The following is a 15,723-nucleotide window of genomic DNA, read 5'->3' on the forward strand; positions in this document are numbered from 1 at the left end:
AGATGCCAGCACCACCCCTGTCTCACCGACACCCCACCCACTTGCTCATCTGACTGAGCCTTTAATCTGCAAAGGAACATCTACATAACCCTTACAAGAGGGAATATTGGAACAATATTTATTATATGTACGCAAAAGTTGTCTGTTGGCTGTAAAGTCAAACATTTTTTTTACTTTTGCAGCAAGGCACATATTCATGTGGTACATAAATGTGTCATAAAAAATCAGATTAGTTTATGTAAAAACCTTCACACTTATACATAATAATATGTTAAATTATCTTCACAACAATATATAAAAGTATTGCATAACAGCTTTCAAACAGCAGTCGGAAAATGTAGTGAAGCTTAACGAGAGGGTGGGGAGCAGTTCGAAGCACATTTTCAATAAAATCTATATTTTACAAGGGGAGGGGGTTAAACTTCTACTGTGCAAACAATAGTCCATGAAGCCCTTGGACGTGTTGTAGTGGATGATGGAAAGTACTAAATGTCCTGTAAACACACACAGAAGAAATATATATATCCGCGGTAACAACACCTCAAATTAAATATCTTCACAAAAATATATCCATAGCAACAAACAGGTAAGGCTGCAGTGACAACATTGCAAAGGGATATGTTCAGAAAGCATCTCTGATCTTGGACCTCCAGTTTACGGCCCTCTCAAAGCCGTTTCTGCCAGTCTGGTAGTCTTTGATAGCCTGTGTGATCTCTTCTTCTGTGGTCATTACAAACGGACCTGAATGCCACACAAGACATATGAAAATATTAAATTACAGCTGCTTTGTTTGTCACTACCTAAACACATTCAAGCAACTCTTTTGTGCAGTGACATGTTGCCAACATGGAAGGAATAACGCAAATGGCTTACCGTGTTGTACCACAGGCTCTTTGATTGGTTCTCCAGCGATCAGCACAAAATGGGACACTTCCGAGCCCTGGGGAGGAAATAAGAAACAGTGCTATTATCTTTGTCTGTGTGAGAAGTGGAATGACTTCCATTTGTCATTTCCTAGAGATCTGGAGCCCCACACGATCTGAAGAAGAATGTGTGACCTCACAAGAGGATTAAATAAAAAATAATAAATAAATAAAAATGTATTTTAAATAAAATAAACCACAATATTTGTTTTATTCTGAAACACTATATATTTTCACATTCTGTGGAACTCTGTCCGGGGATAAGGAAAACACAGACACTCATCACCGAGGTCACAATATCAATCGATCGAGCAGAGCAATAGCCTATAGGCAAAACACAGAAGATCAACAAAAGATATGACATAAAATGAACTTGCCGAAGCTGACGTAGTTGGTCAACTTCATTCATTGTCTTTCCGTTTTACTGATTTTAATCGCTATACGCTGCTCTCTTTCGTCTCCTCTTCACCACAGGGTGAAAACTACACTTTTCGCGGCACACGTACTTACAGCCAATCAGCTCTGAATTATGAGATGACGTTTGGTGGGTATGCCAGCACAGTGCCCCTAGGTGATTCTTTTTTTGCCGCACACATTGAATAGAAAAAGACTGAGCATGCGCAGGGTAGTTTTTACAGAGCCCATTCACTTAGACAGAGAGAGGGGCTAGATCGGGGCTTGACCCACGTCGCTCAACACGGCTCAATAGGCACACTGTAGACACTAATTAGAAGAACACAGACCAAAACAGCAATGTATAGACGAATCAGATGACTAAACATGATCTTAAAATATATTTTAAGATGTATTTTTGTTGCATTTATTTGCATGTTTGGGGAATTCTTATTTGAATTACTTTCTGCTGACACTAGGTGGGGCTGAGCCTAATGACCAGTCGCCACTAAGATAGAAAAGGCAGGCAAGAGAAAAACCGGGGAGACCAAAAATAAGCAAGAGGAGGGCATTAAGTAATTGACCAAACAAAAACCATCCGTAAAACCCTAATTATGATGAACAGACAATATTTCAGTTTACAAAGGTAGGCATTTTGGAAAGAAACGAGAAAATACTGTTAATCTCTCACCTTGTTTTGAACTTTGACACAGTCCCCATCTGCAAACACTATGGTGTGATGAGGCTCCACCTTCTGCTGCTCCTCATCTGGGCCTTAAGACAAAGTTCAACGTTTTGTCCTTATTGTTCATTTTAAACATCTTTTACTGTAATTTGGCAGGACACAGGGTTTTTCAGTTTAGTTTTAAAAAAAAGGTATATTTCTCTACCACTTGCATTTAGACAGGAATGCTTTAGTTTTCAGGGTTTCAGCTTCATGATTCTTTAAAAGATACAATGATTTCTTTTTGACTTTCCTTCATAATGACATGAATCATTATTAAGAAAGTCTAATTGCTCCACTTCGTTTCCCCGGGCTGAAACAACTCAAACATGACGTAGAGCAGTGGTTCCCAACCTTTTTTCCCAAGAGCCCCCCCAAATGACTCCTGTTGGAAGTTGCGCCACACACACACACACACACACACACACACACACACACACACACACACACACACACACACACACACACACACACACACACACACACACACACACACACACACACACGGAGGGAGGGGGGTAGGGGGGGTTTAAAAGTCTCAAAAATGCTACAAATACCATCACAAACTGGATGAATGTAAAGTATTTTGTTAAAGGAGGATGAAAGCGTAATTAAGGAGCACTATTGGAGTGACTTTGATGGTTATTGGACTCAGGATTAATTCATTTGGATTCCCGCTGTATGAAGAAATTAAAGGACGGCGCAAGTGGAAACAATTCACAAAGGGATTAAACTGTTCAAACATAAGCCGGATTTTGCCGATGTGTTTATGTGGATTCAAAAGTCGTAAATAATCTACAAAATGGAGGAGACCGATCTGATCGGAGAAACTGTGACAAATAATCCAACTGAAACCGGCATGGACAATGACTATGTTTTAAAAATGTGCTTATCCAGAAAAGCCTGGTTTGGACACTTTACGGGCAGAAGAAACATTTCTATTAAAGAAAGAATTATAAATGTCTGTCTTTTTATGCCTTTAATAGCTACTAACTTGAATTGTTATTCAAATTAATTAATCAATTATTTTGTATATTGTATTGTAATGTAGAGACAAGGCTTTTAGTGACAATCATGTATTGAAAATGTAAAAAAATAAATAAAAAAGTCTAAATATGATATTTGGACTCAAATCATCTGAGGCCTGGCGCCCCCCTGCAAACTTTGGTGCCCCCCAGGTTGGAAACCACTGATGTAGAGGATGTCAATATTTCAAAATTAGACCCTATGATGCCGCACTACATATTACTGTTAATTCCAACGCATTGTCAAGCTGGGATAATTCTTTATGTTCAATCCTGAGTCCTGTTGGGGAAAAACCCTGACAATCACCATGTCATTTATGAGAATTCATGAGTTTTGTGGCTTTTGAGCTGTTTTTTATGTCCTCAAGAAGGAAATGAGAGGAAAGGTCTTCTGGCATTACTGTTTAATACTCAAAAACTAGCTTTCATGCTGCTTTTAAGATGAAAATTGCAACGGAAAGAATAGTTTCACAAACAATTTCTGACCTCAACAGGTGTACGTTGCATAACAAAACCACTGAGTTCAATATAAATATACAGACACTACAGACAATGCTTACATTAAACGCTGAGAAATCCAGACACTTCCATGTGCGGTCGATGCATTTACCAAAGCCAGCTGGGCCCGATTTGGCAGGACTACATCTCTAGTTGAAGACTTAACATTCAAAAAACGTCTTTAATGTTTGAAGCCAAATTCATCCTCTCGTGTCATTAAAACATCTGACAACAATAACCAGTCTGAGATATCCTGCAGTGTAACGCTGGAAAGTAATGAAACCATAATGAAATGGTATGAAAGAATTTTAAAAAGGGGACTTCTGCATGAAAACAACAGGTTTCAACAAACCAAGAAAGCCTCTGAAAATGAGTTCACTGTCTGAAAGGGTTTGTTCTCATGCGAAGGGGAACTCCCTAATCACACTATGGCGTCCAAGGAGCAGGACATGCAGTATTTCACAGTATTGTTTCAGACAGCAACGCAAACCAGGGCGTAGTTCTAACACGCCGGTATGGTGATTGATATGAAGCCAAACTCTGAGATGGTCATATTTTATACAGTAGCATGAGCATTTTTCCAGTGATGTTGGGTACATTTCAGGTTGAGGTGGAGTGATCTATGTTCCCATCAAGCTTTAAAGCGTAACACATGGTTCTTCTGGCTGAACGTAGAAGAGAAGTTGTGACTGGACTGAGATCACACGCATATTTGCAACATAGATATGGCAGCAGGAAGAGCAGGGACAGAAGTGAAGGAGTGTTTGAAAATAAAGGAGTGAACATATCCAACTAGAAGAATAATGTTGCTCTCACCCTGTTTATTAGTTATTTCTTCTTCCTCTTATATACAGTACATCTGAATTGTGGCATTATATGAGAAATATACAGGAAAAACACCTTAAAGGGGACCTATCATGCAAAATGCACTTTTGTATATCTTTCATAAATGAATATGTGTCCCCGGTGTTCCAGGGAACTCACCAAGTGTCAGAAAACACAACCCTCTCTATTTTCCTCCATACCCAAATCTCTTAAAAAGGGTCTGCAACGGATCTGATACAAACTGATCCAGATTTGAACACTTCTATGACGTCACATAGACGCGCTGTGGCGCAGTGGACTAGTATGCTGGTGTTGGGATCAGGGGGTCACAGGTTCAAACCCCACTGCAGTCAGCATGTCGTTGTGTCCCTGGGCAAGACACTTCACCCCAAATTGCTCCTGTGGGGATTTCCGACAGTATTGAGTATGTAAGTCTCTTTGGATAAAAGTGTCTAACAAGTAAAATGTAATCTAACAAGTAACATGTAATGTCACAGAAGTGGCGCTACGGCTATTGGGCCAACTCCACCAATCAGGAGGAGACAGCCACGGACATTGCCGTTTGAAAGCGCTGGAGACGCTGTAGTACATATGCCAAGCCTGTAGATGGTGCTGTTCTCACAGAATCAGCCCATGAAAAGACAGTGTTAAATTGAGCGAAATGAGGAATGGCTAAAATGCATGATCTGTTTGATATTTTGAAAAATAAAAAGTATAAATATGTCTTATATAGGTATGGTCCTACACTATATTATTCGAATATAGCATGATAGGTCCACTTTAATGTTGCAAAGTTCAGATAAAAAGAATATTTAGTGAGCCTTTATTTCAGCAGAACATTAAACAGACAACACTTACCAACATGAATAGATCCTGATAGCGTGTAGATGAATGTAGTCCATCCTGTCCAACACACAATCATCATCAAAATTAAACTGAGCAGTTACGGAGAAAGATTGCCATATGCTCTAATGTCATATTAATTCTGTCATCTGCCCAAAATGTCGGAGTGTTTATGTGCCAAATATGTGAATACATCATGCATACAAACAGCAAAAGTAGTATAAACAGTATAAGGGTGTGTGTTGAGGTTTGAAAATGAGGTTTAGTGAACTTTGTGAAGTGAAATGTAGCACTCACTGTTGGCAGGGCAGTGACAGAAATGTTTCTCATTTGAGAAATTGTATTCAGAAAAGTTGCCTTTCATCAGTAAACTGAAAGGAGAGTGTTTTATATTTAGTATTTGAAGCAAAGATAATCAAAAACAAAAATACATTTGTTTTATTTCCATTTTATATTTCCAAGTATCTCACATTGTTCTGTTGCCTGCCACAAGTGGACAACATTTTATAGAGTTGTTGTGTAAGCCTCCTAACAGACATCTTAGGCGCTTTTTTAATTAGCAAACCATTTACAGAATCACTGTGGTTTTTCTAAAAATGTTTTTCTCTTACCTGAGGGGACTGGCTGCACATGAAGGGCATCTGTCTGCATTTTGAAGTCCAGGTACAAGGTTGGTGTCCTTGTGTTCACCTTAGACTGTAAGGTTAAAGAAAAAAATGCTTACTTTGATGTTTCTACCACATATTCTCCTTATAGGGCTTGAACACGTATACAAAATGTATGTTTTTATTCAAATGTTTTTTCAGAAATTCAAGTGAGTAAAAACACCTTGTCTCTCTCTCTCTCTCTCTCTCACACACTCACTCACACACACACACACACACACACACACACACACACACACACACACACACACACACACACACACACACACACACACACACACACACACACACACACACGACATCCAGCAAAATGCGCCATGAGATCAACAGCTAGTGGTACAGACATCATGTTTAGTGCTCGTCTGTCTGGGGCTTCAACTAATTATGCTGCAACCTGTGGGTAAAGTATAAAGATACACACTCACACACCTTTGCTCCTAAAGCTTCTCCAGATATCACAGCCACTGTGACTCCTCCCTTGCTGCGTTTGGGAATCTGTGAGCCTTTCAGCTCCTGGTATGCTGGTTCCATCATCTTGTCTCTACTTGGCAGGTTCACCCACAGCTGTAAGCCCACCACCGGCTCCTCTGACACGGGCATCTCAGCATGGACCACCCCCCGCCCTGCAGTCATCCACTGGCAAGCAAGTTGACATATTTCAAATACACCAAAGACACAATAAAAAATGTCACACATACACCACCAGTTTGGCTTTTTCAGGTTAGGTGAAATGTCTTGACAACTATTGGATAGATGGCCTTCATTCTGTTACAGAAAGGCAGGTGTATTGTAGATTGGCAGATTACAGAAGATGTGATGAGGATTTCTGAGACTTTTTTTGCAAAGATAAAATAATTTCTTCTTTTCTTCTCCTTGCTACTGTGTGTTGGACTGACTGAACACTAAAATTATGAATTAATACATAATGAATGATTATTATTGATGTATAACATTTATCCTTTTGTATTGCACTTGTTTGCTTTGTATCCATTTGGTTCCATGGAATACAAGGCATTGCATTTTCAAAAGATGGTGAAATCTGTTGAAACAACTGGCAGGAGACATAGGATAACTATATTGCACAAAGTTTATCACGTTAGCCTTTGAACTTTTTCCAGCGTTAATATACATAACATAATATAGGGTCCAAAACTACCAGATAAGAGTTCAAAGTAAGTGTAGCGATTATAAGTGATTTTCTAGCAATAAAATTGATATTTGTTTGGGTTTGATTGGCTTCTGAAAATAATATATTAAAGAGATTTGAAAACATGGAGCAGGTATTGATTTAAAACAAAGTGGATGAATTATAAAGTTTAGTTTAACAGCTTCTGCTTCTCCTTTAGCCCGGCTGGAAATGTCCACTGTCAAGCTTTAATGCAGCTGCCCACTGATTATTCATCCGTGACTGTTCATCATGCCATTTGGTTTATTTTATTTCTTTGTGCTTGAGAATGACTGGATAATAAAACGTGCACAATACAAGAGGGAATAAACCAGAGAAGAGAGTCAGCCCTGATCAGTGGTTCAAAATACAGTTAAAGCATCTTATATTATATAATATCCATGTTAGGGTTAGTGAAACAGGCAGGACCCAAATGCAGATTGAACAGAGAAAAATACTTTTATTTAAAGGTTTGTCAGTGACAAAAAACAGAACACTACTCTGAGAACACAGTCTCAGGCTGAAGTCGAATAGTCCATTTAGTTTAGGAACCTTCCTAACGGAGGGAAATGACCCGGAAGTCCCTCAGTGGCAGCCATGATAAGTGCAGTTCGAATTCTCTAGAATGATAGGAAAGGAGGTTTCAAACTTCCTTTATAACCTCCTTTAGCTTAGGAACCACTGGACCTCCCTTACCGAAAGGAGAGGAGAAAATGCGGCCCCACAATGCCTTGCAGCTGCAGCATTTGACGTCACACAACACTCGGCCGTTCACGGAAACAAACTATTATGACGGAGAAGTTATATCATGAAAGTTACGGTGCTTTTTAAGCATTTTAAAACGTATGTGGTAACTTGCCAAAGTGCTTTGTTTTGAATGTTCATCAGTATTATAATCAAAAAGAGAAATATGAGCATTAGTTTTTACTGAAATTATCAAATTATCAAAGTCAACATTTCACTGAGCTGTGTGGGGTTTGTTCAACTTTTAAAAGATGTTTGAATGGTGATATACACAGTGATAGATGTTAAAGACTAACGTTTATAATAAATACATTTGTATTGATTTTAAGATATTTTCATCATACGTATTGGGATCATTTGTATTAATGTGGACCGGAGGGAGAGGGTGACGAGCATAAATGTCACTTTCCTTTTTTATTTAAATTTATTTTCAACTTTGGTCATGAAGAATATGTTTCTCTGTTGTCCACGATCATAAAAGCATAAAACAGCAGCATCAGAGCACGGTGCAGAGTCTCTAGATGAGTCCCTCATTCTTATTAAACATCCATGTAGTCCGTTGTATAGAAAACTTTAGTTTCCATAGTTTCCCCACAGCAGCAGATAACAACACACAACACACATGACGTCCGCATGACGTCAACACAATGACGTCCGCTGGCGCATCATAAACACGTCAGATAGTGAAAGTGCATTCGGATTCTCTAAAGTACCGCAGTCTCTTCTCCTAAGTCCTTTTGAATTCTCCTATCCACTATCCCTTAACCCCGTGACGTTTCACTCAGAGGTCAAGGAATAGGAGATAGGGTTAGAAGTTAGAACTTAGGAGCTGATTTTTAAACTATCCGACAGCAACCTCAGACAAACGAGAAACCAACAATGACAGACAGCAAAAACAGAACTTAAATACACACAAGACTAATCAACGAAACAAGAGACAGGTGAGGAGGGAGGAGAAAGCACAGGGGCACCAGGTGAACACAATCAAGTAAACAGGTAGGAGGGAACAGGTAGGAGGGAACACACACAGACAGGAAACCAAGGAAAGATCTAAACAAGACAAAACACAACGCAGAAAACAAAAGACAGATCTAGACAAGAAAAAACACAACACAGACAGATCATGACAATCCAAGTAGTTTGGGTACATACAGTCCCGTTAAGATTAACCTTGTGCATGAAAAAATGAAGATTGTCATTAAATATAAAAATGTTGATACATCTTGTAATTTAATTATGCTTCCAAATCCAACAGGTTTTACATTTTTAAGAAACAATTGCTTTTTTCAGCCACATTTCTCAGCACAGAAAACTATTGACAGAAGTTGAATTTGTTTCCTTTCAGGAAATTGATATACAGATTTGGATTTAATTCAAACATTAACTGAGAAATCACATTTTCTTTGTTGCTTTGTCATGGTTACCACTTCTTTTACAGTTTTAATTGAAGACACTGTTTGAGCTTTCCCTAAAAGACAGGCAGGCGGCGGTTTGAGCATCTGCAGCTCCAACGTGACGTTAAGACACCAGAGGGTGCACATGGTGGGCTACAACAAATTCAGCTGAACTGACTGAACCCTCTGCTGCAGATTGAAGCTGAGCCAGCTGTGTGTGTGTGTGTGTGTGTGTGTGTGTGTGTGTGTGTGTGTGTGTGTGTGTGTGTGTGTGTGTGTGTGTGTGTGTGTGTGTGTGTGTGTGTGTGTGTGTGTGTGTGTGTGTGTGTGTGTGTGTGTGTGTGTGTGTGTGTGTGTGTGTGTGTGTGTGTAACTTTACTGCTTTAAAAACACAGGAAACAGCCCACAGGGTATAATATCCAATTAGTGTGAGTGCACAACATTTTGATGCATATGTAATGAGTTTGAGGGGATTTGTAAGCCAAGAGGCTTAAGTCTTGTTCTGCTTTTTCAGTCCATGTTAAAAACAAGTAAACTGAATGCTTCAAGCTGATGAGCACATTTACTATTACAGGATCAGACTGATGTATATAACTGAGTGATAAATTATTTCTGAAAAAGAAAATATTTCTCAGCTCACTAACTGACATTTTATATAGATTGTCATTTGACACTTTCCTTTTAGTACAAATTCAAACAAGATATAAATTGATGAGCTTAAGGTGTTTTTAGGTTGTTGTTTTTTTTCCTACAGGCTACAGTAGCTGTTACCCCTTGTTTCTAATATTTGTGCTAAGCTAAGAGTGTCATTTACAGTGTATACATAAATGCTTTGTCAATATTTGTCTCTGACTGCAAACAAAAAATAAGAGTCCAAAAAACAACGTTTAACAAATATATATCAAAAATTGAAGTTGTACTTGCAGGTCTCCAGCTTTCAGTCGTCCTGAATGACCGCAGAAGTCTTCATGGGCCGTGATCCCCTCTAAAACATATGTTACCTGTTTAAAAAAAGATAACATATGAAACATAAAGCCTCATATTGCCTTATACAGATAACTCAAGATATGCTTCAAAACAAATGTGAAGAATGGAGACATTTTTCTATTTTGTTAATCTGATTTTGACGGCTTATTTGACATCAAGATCTTCACAGTGAGTGAAATATAACGTTCCAGGTGTTATTAACTTAGGACACGACTTTATAAACGAGTGCTGCTCAGACACTAAAAGCATGTGCGCTTGTTTTACGGCCCCAGTGGTCAGACTGGACAGGAAGAGTGCTGAGTGATGGGTTTGAAAGGTGAACATCTGTTTAAGGGAGGAAAGCTTGGGGCCCTGCAGCGAGCTGCCTGTGATCTGTCTCCACAGCTGTGGGATTTCAAAAGTCATGTGAGTGTGAGCAAACACACCTGCTGAAAGGCATGCTGGGAGTATAGCATATTCCTGTCCACCCACACTGGGAGATATAAGTTGTATCTGCCAACACAAATACACTTGGAAGAACTTCTGGCAATTTAAGGATAATATCTGGGTTTTCAAAGTTCGACTTTAGATATACAACCTGCCACATCACCTCTATTCAACAATTTAGTGGAAGAATTACTGCTTACAGTACAGAGATAAACTATAATTTGTAAAACAGGCTTGTGTGTGGTTCATTTAATAAACAGCATACGCTTAAAAAGTTATAAATGTATTAACGAGCTATTTTAAAAAACAACCTTATCCCTACATGGTTCACAGAGAGGCTAGTGGAGTGGAAGTCAGAATAGGAGCAAGTTGTTATGCTTTCCATTCTTTTAGTTCCCAAAATTAAAAAGTAATTTAATAAAATATTTTCTAACTCTAAATCTAGATCATTATAATAACTTAACGCATAAACCAATGTTCAAAATCAATTTTTACAATTGGTAAAAGCAGCAATAATTGATTTGGCGGGGCCTCAGAACTTTGACTAAATTATTATTCATTAAAGTAATTTCTCACTTCACTTTGCTCACACCAAATCCTGAAGGAAATATATTGATCTTTAGCTGCTACATTTTGTATGTTTGTTATAGAGTATGTTTTGCCAAAAATAGCTGCCAGTGATTGAAGGTGATGAATCACAACAGTGAAGCTGTCACCAGTCAAATTGGATTACTTCATCCTATTCCTTTTGTTTTCCAATATTTATGTAAAATAAAAAGGTGCCCCAAAATCTAATAAAATGTGTACCATACTTATCCAGTATAATACTATGCTAGATTAATTTGGAGACACTGGGTCACGTGATATAAAAGCTATTTGAAAAATACAAGAGTTTTCAAAACTGCAGATCCTTTTTAAAATCAAATTAAAAGGTGGACAAATATCCAACAAAAAAGAAGATGTGTCCTACTAATACAGCTTAGTTACTCAATGCTGCATTGATTTAATGTTGCTCTGAAACATGACATGAACTTCAATTATCTTATAATAAAATAGTTTTGTAAAATCATGACACATCTGAATAAAATAAAAGTGTACCACACAAGGGCAGTAACTTGTTAATAGCTTTTTAAATAGCTACCATTGGGGTTGTGTCATTCAAGCAGTCATTAATTGAAGTTCCCGAAGTGAAACCCTGTGGTTTAGAGTGAGGGCATGGATCTGAGCGACCCGTCCTCTGTCTGCAGACAGAGAAACTGAGGAAGAAGACGCTGCTTGATCTGAATATCAAAGCCAAAACAAAACAAACTTCACTGCGGTTAACATGAAGGCAGATTCTGGTAATATGTGGTTTTATGACGGAGAACAGCATCTGGACAGTGATTAGGTTAGCTTGAAGAAAAGGTCATTCTAAGAAGTCAGGTAAAATCAGCTTTTTTACTTTTTAAATATGTGAACATTTTCCATGTTAGATGATGGTTTTAATTGTAATTATTAATTGACCAATAAGTCTGTTAAATACAAATAGTGATACCAAATAATGTCTTAAAAGTGTTGATTCAACTAACAAGAAAAGAAATGAACAACCAACACTAAAACAAATCTCACATTCAGAACTTGTATCCAGCTACCATAATTACTTTCCTGTCATAGACATAATCAAAATAAATTTTCCAAAACATTCTTGAATCTGGCATGAAATAAAAATAAAGCTAAAAGTTGATGATTAAAATATGTAACCCAAAGCTTTCTGGGCTCAAATTGGGCTCATGGAAACTTAGCAGTACTTAGTATTTCTGGCAATTTTTTAATGAAATATATAAACCCAACTCATAAAGGGCCACACTAACAACTATTTGAATACAGATTAGGTGGTTGCCCCTGTCCCTCAGCAGGTGTGTTATTGGATTAACCTGTGAAGCCCCATAGCCCCCGGGCTACGGGCCTTTTTTCACGAAACTGTGTCTCAGGGCTTCTTAACATTTAACAACCTATTAATGTGTCATACACACTTAAAGGGAAGAAACTCAGCTAACTGACGATATGAACCATTTTTAGCAAAACGAAACACAAGGATAATACCAATCCTCTGAATTAGCCCTGAGCGAAAAAATTCTAACGCACTTAGCACAGAACTCACGGTAGAAATACTTTATTACTTATCGGATCTGAACAAAAAAGATATCTGATTAAAGCTGAGATTCCACATATTCTAGAAGTATAAGTATCATCAGTGTGCAACCAAAACTCAGGCGGCGAATGCAAACCAAGACAACACACAACGTAGCTTTACTGAGACAAAACGGCAAATATGTCTTACCTTTACAGTTTTTCTGATCAATAGTTGTGTTCAATGGCATGAACGAGGGGGGCCATATGGCAAATCCACCCAAATGACCCCAGAAGTGGGTTTTCTTTTGCTAAACCTCTCTAAAAAAAGGTAAAATGTCACTTGTTTTGCATCAATCTTGATACAGGGTAGGGTACGTTTGTATTCCTAACGCTTTTAGTCTACCATCCCATCATTCAAGGGTGGTTTTCACTATAAGTAATATTTTTTTACTATATTCAATCTGAATTTACTTTAAAATAAAAAAAAAATTCTATTGATTCTGAGTTTTCTACATCCAACTCACAGGTTCATCATTGCTTTGAGAAAAAAGATTATTAATGTGCCCATTTTAGAAGTGAAGATATAGTCATTTGTTCTGAGAAAGTCATTTTCGAGCCTGAGACCTGAAAAACAGGCTTGGGGCTTAACAGGAGGACTGTGGCTTCCTGGGCTCTGTCCTGTTGTCGCCATCTAGTGATCAAAGTAGGAACTTCACTCCTCAGCCTCAGTTGGTCCTGTGCTCCTGTTCTTATGCTCCTCCTTTTGTTTTAGGGTTAAGTATAATTCTCTTATTTATTTTTATTTTGAGGTAAAAGGACAAAGTTGTGCTTTATTGGAATTCCCACTTAGTTAGATTGTCTTTTGTGACGGTTGTATTCTCAGGAGCAAATTCATTCAGTTAAGAAGCTGAAACTTGGAAATGTTTGCTGTCTTTGCTACCATCAAGAGGGCTTTAACATCTTAAAATCATAAAACAACATCTATTCTAAGACCCTCACTTTTGCTAAGGCAGAGCCCCTCAAGAAACCTTGGTAACATAAGGCTAACTTATAATTTAGATCAATTATCAACAAAAAAGGCTTCCTTCCTTTCTCTCAATTGATTAATGGATTAATTGTTTTAGCTGTTATTATACGTTTTCTATATGTTTTCTTATATTTATCTAGTTAATGTCTGTGTTGTCTTCTTACCGTCTCAAATCCTCTGTGAGGATGGTCTGGAAAACCTGCCGGCTTGCTCACTCTGAACTCATCCAACATCAGAAAAGGATCCAGGTTCCTCAGCTGAAACAAAATATGTATAGTATAATTTCAATTGCAATAATGGCTAGTGTGATGAATGTTTAGCAGAAAGGTTTGACTGTGAATTTACACTTAGGCCTACATGCAGGGGCGCCGTAAGGGGGTGAAAAGTTAGGATGATTCTAAGGGCCCATGACTGACAGGGGCCCAAACTATTTTAACCAACCAAAGTAACCAATGTGATTATCTTTTCATGGGACCCAAAATCCCTAGCGGAGCCCCTGCCTACATGTCAAGTTAATTTGTATTTATATAACCCAATATCACACATTTGGATAGCAACTGAGGATACCTCTCAATGGATGGAGACAAATGTAATAGATGTTGGGTTTACAGATGGACCTTCATAAAAAAATACCTCTTTTCTACCAATGCTCCTGCGGACACAAGCACCGACTCCCTCTGACTGTTCCACACTCAAAACTGTCTTTTCCACTCTCCTGACATCCATTGTGCTGGGAGAATGAACCACTAGTCACTGCAAAATCATAAAATATGAGAATTTCAATAAAAAAAGGATACAATGAGAATAAAAGGAATTCATGGACACAATAAAAGGTTTTTTTTTTAGGCAAAAGTACAGATTTGTTCTTGTCCACAAGCTTTTCTTTATCATTTTGAAGAAGAGGCAATACAATTTATCAAATGTCTTCAAAACATCTTGAAACTGTTTTGAAGACATTTGATTAGAGATAACGTTACATATTCTGATATTATTGCTTTTGACAAGTTTGTGATACAAAGCAGAATGAGAACAGCAACTGTCAAAAGCAAAATTCCCCAAAATCAAATACTGCAAAGTCATGACAAAGTTGATGACAAAATAACAGGAAATGTTATGCAAGCACAGGGGTTTCCCAGTGTTAATAGAAGTTACTCTTATTGGCAAATGAGCTCAGAGCTATAGGCCAGCCGACCTGACAGCAGCAGTCAGCTGATCTCTGATCTGCTGCTGCAAAACGTTCCCTACATTCATTTCAGAAATATTTCCCGGATTTGTATACGTGCATATTCATCTTCGTTACCTCCGATCCTTTGCACTGATAGGATCTTCGGCTGAAACAGCTTTGATCTCAAAGAAAGTCGTCTGACTGCTGCTGTTGTAGTAACTGTAGTCCCGAGTCCATAGCCTACTTCTTAAAAATTAAAGATGTATTTTCTAATGCGTGATGCCTTTTATTTGCGGCATTTTATTTGCTTATATCTTTATGCATTATATAACCGTAAGCCTTTTGTTATGAATCTCCACGAGCACCACCATCATCATGTTTTAACATTCCTGCCAACGTAACGTTAAAGTTATATATTGCAAACTCAGCCACCTACCTTAAAGTAAGAACACAACACTCTTCTGGTTGTTTTACTGTGTGGGTTTTAATGGCGGAATCTCAGGTAGTTGTTGTGAGTGAATGCACTCTCTCAGGTAGGCTTACAATGCGGAAGACAGACTGGTAGGGGGCGTGGCTAAATATGTTTCCACATGGGGCGAAAGGTAAGAAGCTTATAATAATGTCCATCAGAACATCAGTCTTTACAAAACACCGACGTTGACTTATTTTAACAAACAATCCTCGACATGTCTAAATCTCCGAGTCAATTTGAATTATATTGCCCCCATAATCACAATTCCCACTGACTTACTATGAATAACTTACAAAGCCCTGTTGGCTAAGAAAAAATAAATAGTTTTGCTATAT

General features: G+C 38.1%; 1 protein-coding gene across 2 annotated transcripts; it reads right to left on the reverse strand.

Moving 5' to 3' along the window:
• Window positions 1–101: 101 nt before the first annotated feature.
• Window positions 102–15,721, reverse strand: pir (pirin). Of its 2 annotated transcripts, XM_079664885.1 has the most exons (10): window positions 15,353–15,721; window positions 14,385–14,504; window positions 13,916–14,008; window positions 10,120–10,200; window positions 6,326–6,532; window positions 5,843–5,927; window positions 5,247–5,291; window positions 2,008–2,090; window positions 874–940; window positions 102–741 (listed from the first exon to the last, which is right to left on the reverse strand). In XM_079664885.1, exons 2-10 carry the CDS (start codon window positions 14,475–14,477, stop codon window positions 623–625), a joined length of 873 nt encoding a protein of 290 aa, XP_079521011.1. In that variant the 5' UTR covers window positions 14,478–14,504; window positions 15,353–15,721; the 3' UTR covers window positions 102–622. The 2 variants fall into 2 exon arrangements, with proteins under 2 accessions (XP_079521011.1, XP_079521012.1); XM_079664886.1 differs by lacking the exon at window positions 14,385–14,504.
• Window positions 15,722–15,723: the final 2 nt, after the last annotated feature.

This window comes from Notothenia rossii (genome assembly GCF_949606895.1).
Source record: "Notothenia rossii genome assembly, chromosome: 2".
In the NCBI taxonomy this organism is placed as follows: domain Eukaryota; kingdom Metazoa; phylum Chordata; class Actinopteri; order Perciformes; family Nototheniidae; genus Notothenia; species Notothenia rossii.

Excerpts from the sequence above, each read along its gene's own strand:
- pir (XM_079664885.1), bottom strand. The coding sequence starts at position 14,477 with ATGGATGTCAGGAGAGTGGAAAAGACAGTTTTGAGTGTGGAACAGTCA. Across the intron at positions 6,533-10,119 it reads TGAAAGCTGGAGACCTGCAA|TGGATGACTGCAGGGCGGGG; the intron begins GTACAACTTCAA and ends CTTGCTTGCCAG. Across the intron at positions 5,928-6,325 it reads GAGAAGCTTTAGGAGCAAAG|TCTAAGGTGAACACAAGGAC; the intron begins GTGTGTGAGTGT and ends TTAACCTTACAG.